Source organism: Seriola lalandi, unplaced genomic scaffold (genome assembly GCF_002814215.2).
Source record: "Seriola lalandi dorsalis isolate HSWRI2012SDOR001 ecotype SW California unplaced genomic scaffold, Sedor1 jcf7180002054976, whole genome shotgun sequence".
Classification (NCBI taxonomy): Eukaryota; Metazoa; Chordata; class Actinopteri; order Carangiformes; family Carangidae; genus Seriola; species Seriola lalandi.
The window spans coordinates 933,018-941,308 of NW_019525526.1; the positions used below are offsets into that span (position 1 = coordinate 933,018).

The following is an 8,291-nucleotide window of genomic DNA, read 5'->3' on the forward strand; positions in this document are numbered from 1 at the left end:
GCCGGCCTGCGCTCTGACGGACCGACACCTGGCTGTGAATCGGGCTGTGGGATGGATGTGCACGGGAAACTGAGCAAACATGGTCTTAGGAAACACATGGGTCATAATTTTGCAAATAAAGTAATAATCAATACTATTAGTTTTAACCTCCTTGAATATCAGACGGATGGATTATCACATAGGGGAATAAGTCAGTTATTTTCAAGTGCATTGTGGGACAGTTATGACCCATCTGATCTAATAGAAATAGTAAAAGCCGGGAGACGACGCCCTCTACTGTCCCTGGAGGAGACAACAGGTGGTACTAAACTAACACCTTTTATTCACAGCTTCTTCTCTAAGACTCTCGTGGAATCGCCTCTGTCATGTTTTGGGACTGTAAGCCTTTAGAAAACGGTGTCACACATGAGTTTAACGCCTCAGTTATGATTGTTTTTTTGTTTGTTTGTTTCAGCTCAGGATTCTTTACATTTTATTTGACTGTTTGTTTTAATGTGAGGACAGGAGTGAGATGATGTGCTGTAGTAAAGGTGATTGTACAGGCTTACGGTCCAGATGAGATGTTGTTGTCAGCATCGTGACTGCTGTTTGTTCGTCTTCATCCAGGGAGATAGAGAACAGGATCGAGGCTGACCATCCAGTGGTAAGAGTCTTTCCCTATTTTATTTCAGAGTTTGCACAGTTTTCTAATTTTATTCCATTTGCATTTAATTCAACCAACAACACACGTGTATTAAACCCTAATAATGTTGAATGATATAGAACGAGGCGGATGAGAAAAGAGTTTCACAAACCTGATCTCCACATTTTTTCCTCTCACATCTTTCTCCCTCTCGTCTCGTTTGTCTCTTTCTACTTTGTGGCTCCATGACGCCTCAGCCGGCGCCGGCCTCGGCGGGGGAAGAGAGCGAGGAGGATCAGCAGTTCCGCACTATTTTTCAGGAGATAGCTGGAGAGGTGAGTACAGGCAGGACAGACGCCGCTCCTCAGTGCGAACACTCATCTGCTGCTTTTAACTGAAGGATGACAGGAAGTAATAGATTTATCCGTCACTTACCATCAAGTGTGGGTTCTGAAAATGAAAAGAAAAAAGACCCAATTAACTAATCAATAACTAATAAGTGAATACTTGTCAGCGGCTGTTTATGTAAATGTTTAGAGATGTGAACTAAGTGCTAAACATCTCCCTCTGCTTTCTCTCTCAGGACATGGAAATCACAGCCAACGAACTGAAAAACGTTCTGAACAGAGTGATCACCAAACGTGAGTCCGGTCAACTCAGATTTTAATATAAGTAAAGTATTTAAATAGTCACAGGTCACATGAAGCACTCTATAACATTTAGTGGCTTTCATCAGTTGTTGGACCCGGAAAATACAAATATCGAGGGAACGAGTGTAAAAAGCTTCCAAACAGTGAAATGCATCTAAAATTATACTAAACTTAAAGCCTGAATGTTTCTTTAATGCAACAATCATTTTCAAAACATTTTATAAATTATATGAGTTACTAACCCCAACACTCAAATGTAATATATTTACATAGAAATAAAAGCACATATGTAAAAATTCTATATGAAACCTATAAGAGGTTGGAATAATTTTATATATTGACGTATATGTCTTGCCCATACAAATATATATGTTTATGTATGTGCGCTTATATTGTAGACATGTTAGATAAATATATATTAATCCTAAAGCCTGTCGGTATGTGTATGAGTGAAGGTGACGAGATTTTAATAAACATGTTGTTTCGTTAAACGTGCATATATAAATTAAATATAATTCATTACCATATATGGTCGCAACATGTTATACCACATAAAAATGTGCATGTGCAAATCTTACTCTCATATATGTTATAAACTTACACCTTCATATATCCAGAGGATGTTTATATGTGATAATAATAAAACTCTATATGTCATACATTACATTTCTGTGTGGGAAATACTGACTCGCAGGAGGAAATGAGAGTTTTTCCAGCTGATTGAAATATTATTTCTGTTTCTTCTTGATCCTGGGAGACTTTTAAAAACTTAAATGTTGGGAGGGATTTTTATTTTAAAACATTTTCTAGGCTTTAAAGCGAGTTTTCAATTCCAGAAGTCTCAGTCGATTCTCTCTCTCTCTCTATCTCTCTCTCTGTCTCTCTCTCTCTCTCTCTGTCTCTCTGTCTCTCCCTCTCTCTCTCCCTCTCTCTCTCTCTGTCTCTCCCTCTCTGTCTCTCTCTGTCTCTCTCTGTCTCTCCCTCTCCTCTCTCTCCTCTCTCTCTCTCTGTCTCTCTCCCTCTGTCTCTCTCTTTCCCTCTCTCTCTCTCTCTGTCTGTCTCTCTCTCTCTGTCTGTCTCTCCCTCTCTCTCCCCCTCTCCCTCTCTCTCTCTCCCCCTCTCTCTCTCTCTCCCTCTCTCTCCCCCTCTCTCTCTCTGTCCCCCTCTCTCTCTCCCCCTCTCTCTCCTGCAGATAAGGACCTGAACACAGAGGGCTTCAGTCTGGAGAGCTGCAGGAGCATGATTGCTCTGATGGACGTATCCTTTGTATCGAGTGCATCGGGCTGGCTGTGTTGTCTACTGAGAGGCACAACCTGCCGAGACCCATGGCAGGGTCTGTGATGGACGCTCACAGGGCCGAGGCTGCGTTTTCCCGTCCTTGTCACCACACAAACACGGTTCTACGTCCCTTAAAGACGGAAAGAACCGATGGGAGAACACGCTATACTGTTCAATCTTATTTTACATAACGACAACAGCACTCCTTTTTACTTCTGAGACTCTGACGCGCTCGTAGAACATTTACCGGAGTATTATGAAGCCAGGTGTTTTCTGAGTGGACGCTCACTAATATGATTTACGACTTTGGTCTTAACCGTTTGTGTTCAGATGGATGGGACAGGTAGACTCAACCTCCAGGAGTTCAGACACCTGTGGAATAAGATCAAACAGTGGCAGGTGGGAATGCAGGTTCCCCTCTCTCATTTTTTTTCCCAATACGCAAACGTGATATACGTACATATATTATGTTTTCATATGTCAAACGTGTACGTTCAAATTATATATGAAACCTAAAAGAAATTGGAACAATTTGATATATTGACATACATGCCCATGTTTATATTATAGACACGTTACATAAATATATATTAATCCTAAAGTCTGTCAATATAAAAGTCAGAATGTTAATGATATGTTTAAAAAAACACATAGAAAAACATATATATAATATATTATCAACTTATATCTTCATATATATGATCATAAAATCCCCTTATAGGTGACACATATGGCAACATCACGCTTGATACAGGGGTATATATGTCGTATATTACATTTTTGTGGGTGATAATAACACAAACACCTTCTATCTTTAAGTATCAATTCATTGCCAACTGTATTTATTTAAGTGACGTGCAGCTGCAGGAAACTGTTTCCTCTGCATCAAACTCCCGTATTCTCTGTTTCAGGGAATCTTTAAACACTATAACGCTGACCAGTCTGGGAGCATCAATAGTTACGAGATGAGGAATGCTGTCAACGACGCAGGTAATAACACATCCGGAAAAACCTTAAAGGGTCTGTTCACCCAAATCACAAAAAGACATATTTTCCATCTTTCCATGTTGGTGCTCGTGGTTTTATTTGGCCACATAATATATAATATATAATATAATGAAATGAAAATTAAAACATTAACATTACACAGAGTAACCACAGATTAATGCATGACTAAGAGAGACAATATGTTTTCAGATTAGGGTGAATTGATCCTTTTAAATTCTTTACAATGAACATATTAAATAAAAGAAAAATATCACCATGGTTCTTTTTTTAAACGCTGATACAGATTGTGAAAGAAAAATGTGATTAAAGCTGCTGAAAATAAGATTTTCTTCCCTTTTTTTTTTTTTAGATGATTTTTGTTTCTGTTCGGTTTTTCATGAAGACATTTAACAGTCATGATGTCACATGTGGAGGGTTGTGATGTTTGTGGACAGTAGCAGTGACTCTTACAGCCTGAACTCATCCTCTAAATGTCCTTGTCACTGTACAGTCATGTGTCTTGTGTCCCGCTCAGGCTTCCGTCTCAACAACCAGCTGTACGACATCATCACCATGCGCTACGCCAACGAGAACATGAACATCGACTTCGACAGCTTCATCAGCTGTCTGGTCCGACTCGAAGCCATGTTCAGTAAGTCAGTGCCTCATGCACATTAGGGGAAATGTATAACTACTGCAGTACAAGTAGAGCATGTGTTTGCTTTAGTATTTAATCTAGTGTCTGGAGATCCTCAGTTCCCAAAAATGTCAAATACTTCAGGCTAAATTTTGGAGAAATGTTTATAAAATGAGGGGAAATTCACCGTATACTACCTGGAAATTCAGGTCAGTTTGTTCAGCGTTTTAATCTTTTATAGCCACATTAAGAAACTTTTTCCAGCCTCCAAATGATGTTTTTGACATTTCCTGTTCCTGCACTTGAGTCTGTTTCCTGTGTTGTTGGATGAGGTGACCCTCACTTGTGTTGGACCGCAGTTGCAGTGTGACGTTTCTCTCCGCAGGGGCGTTCCAGGCCTTTGATCAGGATGGAGATGGAACAATCAGACTCAGTGTCCTGGAGGTAAGTGGTGAAGCGTTCTCACTCCACACCAACAGTTTAAATACAGATAAACTATAAAAAGAGTTTAGTTTCTGTCGAAAAAAGCCCATTAAAATGTCGCCATGACTTTTCATTCCTTACTATACTGAGACTTTTTATGATGTTTTATGCCTTACTGTAGCTTTTTTATGCCCTAATTGTACAATTGTGCATCTTATTACTGAAAAGCAGAACCTGTGAATAAAGTAATCCCTGACCGATGTGCGAAGGCGTATAAACCTGATGTATTGAAACTTTTGCTTCTCTCCATGTGCAGTGGCTCCAGTTGACCATGTACGCCTAGAAAGGCACATCTTCTCCCAGGTGAGCTCCACTCCACACGAGGACCAGACCTGCCAGCCTTTACCTCAATATTCAGTGTGCCCGAGCGCCGTTAGCTCTCATCCACCTCCTCACCTGAAGCCTTCCCTCCCTCCCTCCCTCCCTCCCTCCCTCAATCCCAACAGCTCTGCTCTTTCCGACTCCAACATGTTCAACATGCTTCTTCCAGTTTATCTTTCCCACTTCTCTCTTTCTACAGTCGGTCTCAGGCCTTTTGGAATTTCCTTCTCTGCCTTTGTCCTCCCATTATCATCAGAATATCAGTCTCCTATCAGTCAGTAGCTCTGTTTTGAAGAGACACACCCTTACCTTGTACCGTACTTCTCTCAGGCATCAAACACACACAACCTCCTTTTTTTTCTGTCACAATACCTCACAGAGCCTCCTTCAACCACCACCCTGTGTTATCTTCTTCTTCTGTTATCAAACTGAGCAGCTGTATCCATTCCAGTGAACTGGGCTCTCTGGTGGACGATGAATAAACTTGTGAATCACTCTTACACCTGTTACATTTCTGACAGCACCAGCGACAATTTCTATAAGATTTCAGACCTGACCCTGTTTCTCATTCACTTATTTTTGTCAATAAAATAACACCCCTGGATTTATTGTTGGCCTAGAGTAACACGTTAGTTCGTCTCACCCCCACTAGCGTCAGTTCTGGGTGCGAGCCACCTTGTGTGCTCCGGCCCTGTGGATAGCGCTCCCTGGTGGACAAACTCAGGCGTCTTCTGTTCATCTCAGCTCCAGCCAGCATGAATCCAACCCCCCCGACAAATGTCCAGTCTGCCAGTCGTTCAGCTCTGCATGTGGATGGACGAGATTAAAGGACAAAGCTGTGAAGCCGACGAGTTTTTTTTTTTTTTTCCTTCTTAACACCGATGTTCAAATATGGATTAGAAAGAAATGGCTGAGGGGTTGGACTGCAGCTTTTTGTGATTTTTTTTTTTTTTCTTCCTATTAAGGCTTTGGTCTAATGAGTGTTCTGCATTTTTAACCATTTTAATCAAATAAATAAATAAATGTGTAGTTACTGGTTTGACTGTGTTACCAGAAGGTTTGATGTGATTTGTGGTGTTTCTCTGATGCATAAGATTTATTTAAAATCAGAATATAAATCAAAAACACAGTAAAGACACAGAAAATTGGTTCATAATGTTGCAACATTTTTTTTTTTTTTTTATTATTATAATTAACAATTTCTTGGATTGCACTTTCATAAAAAAGATCCGGTCACAACAATGATAAGAACTGAAAAACGTGAAGAAACTCAGGGAATGCCAGGTACTGGAGGTGAACTGCACGCTTTCCTCGCTCATAAATAACCAGTGTGAGAGGAGAGTTTTCCTTTTTCTTTTTTCTTTTTTTTTGGAAGTTGGCGGCCGCAAGAACATCAGGTTAACAAATCCTCCAACGAGGACACAACCACGGGAGAGTAACCACACAAAGTCTGCTAAAGAGAGCATCCGCTGGGCTTTAACACCGGTTAAAATAGGTTCAATGTGCCTTTTAAAAAGAAGTGGCGTTAAACTTAAACTTGCCTGTTTAAGGGGTGAGGCATGGCATGGGAGATGAATCCTAATTCTTCGCTTTTCAAGCTCTTCCATCGAACACCTCCTGTAAACATCCTTCACCTCCTCACTTCATTAGAAATCTCTTCACTGTGGGGGAAACACGGCTCCACGGCCGTCGGCTCGATGCTCCGAATATAAAATAAACACCACTTCCAGGGAGGAAACGGTGTCGTAAAAACAGTACTTCACACTCACTCATGGAAAACGGAGAGTTCTTTAAATTACTCTGTCGACAGTTACAAGGAATAAACCCACGCAGGTAAACGCATGTAGGAATACGCACGCCACCACGTCCACGTCTCGGTTCTGTTATCACTGCAAATGTAAATTCTCAAATGGAAACCTCAGGCCAAGTCACACAAACTGCACCAAAGTCCCTCAACACCTTTAAATCGCCTGAATGAGCAACAAAATAAAAAATTAAATTAAATAAAATAAATCCTAATCCCGCTACCAAAAACAAAAAGCGGGTTCCTCTGAAAATAAAATAAAAACCAAACCAAAAGTAAATGAATTCTGTCACTTCAATGAAACTCCTTCAAAAACATTGATTCACACTGTTGAACTAGTAACCAGGGAGACTACACCATGAACTTTCTAAAAACTTTAAATCGTAATTGTCATAAACTTTGAGTGAATAATGGATAACTTCATAAAAGAAAACAAAAAAAAAAAAATAAAATAAACCTAAACTATAGGTTGCTCAACATGACACATCACAACTGCACAACAACAATAAAAACACCTTTTAACCCATGCCATATTGTAGCCGACCAATCTGGAAGAACGACTATTGGTTCTGTTGCAGCTTCAAAAGAAAAGCAGAACAAATCTCTCTGACACCGGCAGCGCTGAAGTTTCTTCAGTTTACAAAAAGTCACGTTTTTTTTTTCTTTGTCTTAACTTTGGTCAGTGAAAAGAGGAACTGCAGTGGTCGGACAGAAAGAGAAGAAGGAGGCATGTTTTGTAGAAAAGAAAAAAAAGAACAACAGCACAGCCAACCCTCCTTTCGTGATTGTATTACAGTTGGTTTCCAACACCGAACATAAAGGATGGAGTCGTCAGACGCCACTCATCAGGCTCCAACAGGAGCGCTGCTAAGTTAAGGGGGTCCCAAGAACATCCCCCCCAATATGGGAGGTTAACAGGAGGAGGGAGGGAGGGAGGGAGGGAGGGAGGAGGAGGAGGTGAAGGTAGCAGGAAAGGGAAGAGGGCTCAGGAGGAAACAGTGTTCCCATCACTGGCCCTTAAGGCTCCAGTTCAATCTCCTCCTCGGCGTGTTTCCGCATGTGCATCAGCATCCCCTGCAAGACGGAAACAACAGATGGTCAATATTTTCATAATCCCTTCATTTCATTCATTCACCATGGCCCAGGTAAACGTCGTCGTTCCTCTGATCAACAGTATAAAACCCCAAAGCGCCCGATCCTCGATCCAGACTAAATGACCCGCGGGTGTCAAAGTGGCTGAAATAAGAGCCGGAATCTGGAGTATTTTCTTTACCTTCTTGGGGCTGTTGCGTGCGCAGAAAAACTCTTCACAGTTTTTCCAGCGGCACTTGAGCGTCTGCGAGCTGGTGCTGGCGTGGTCGTTGATCAGGTGCTGCTGCAGATGCCCCGTCACCCCGAAGACCAGAGAACAGCCGTGCCACTGTCAACACACGACTCACCGTTAGAGACAACACACTCTGCAAGTCTGCAGATATAAGGAGGCTGAAGGCTCAGACAGAGCCCCCCCCC

At 41.4% G+C, this 8,291-nt stretch overlaps 2 protein-coding genes across 3 annotated transcripts in view; one reads left to right on the plus strand and one right to left on the minus strand.

Annotated features, from left to right (window-relative positions):
- capn3a (calpain 3a, (p94)) overlaps positions 1 to 6,007 on the plus strand; it is a 12,100-nt gene extending 6,093 nt beyond the window's left edge. Inside the window, exons 13-21 of one of the 2 annotated variants that reach the window (XM_023396337.2) lie at positions 607 to 643; positions 880 to 957; positions 1,206 to 1,263; positions 2,465 to 2,538; positions 2,881 to 2,949; positions 3,462 to 3,540; positions 4,073 to 4,189; positions 4,560 to 4,618; positions 4,914 to 6,007. In XM_023396337.2, the coding sequence (XP_023252105.1) occupies positions 607 to 643; positions 880 to 957; positions 1,206 to 1,263; positions 2,465 to 2,538; positions 2,881 to 2,949; positions 3,462 to 3,540; positions 4,073 to 4,189; positions 4,560 to 4,618; positions 4,914 to 4,940 (598 nt within the window). In that variant the 3' untranslated portion in view covers positions 4,941 to 6,007. The remainder of the gene's footprint in view (positions 1 to 606; positions 644 to 879; positions 958 to 1,205; positions 1,264 to 2,464; positions 2,539 to 2,880; positions 2,950 to 3,461; positions 3,541 to 4,072; positions 4,190 to 4,559; positions 4,619 to 4,913) is intronic. The other variant, XM_023396339.2, reaches the window with a different exon arrangement.
- Positions 6,008 to 6,131: 124 nt separating this feature from the next.
- Positions 6,132 to 8,291, minus strand: part of znf106a (zinc finger protein 106a) — a 16,316-nt gene continuing 14,156 nt past the window's right edge. Inside the window, exons 21-22 of the mRNA XM_023396336.2 lie at positions 8,056 to 8,202; positions 6,132 to 7,856 (exon numbers count right to left, since the gene is read on the minus strand). Of these exons, the coding sequence (XP_023252104.1) occupies positions 7,800 to 7,856; positions 8,056 to 8,202 (204 nt within the window). The 3' untranslated portion in view covers positions 6,132 to 7,799. The remainder of the gene's footprint in view (positions 7,857 to 8,055; positions 8,203 to 8,291) is intronic.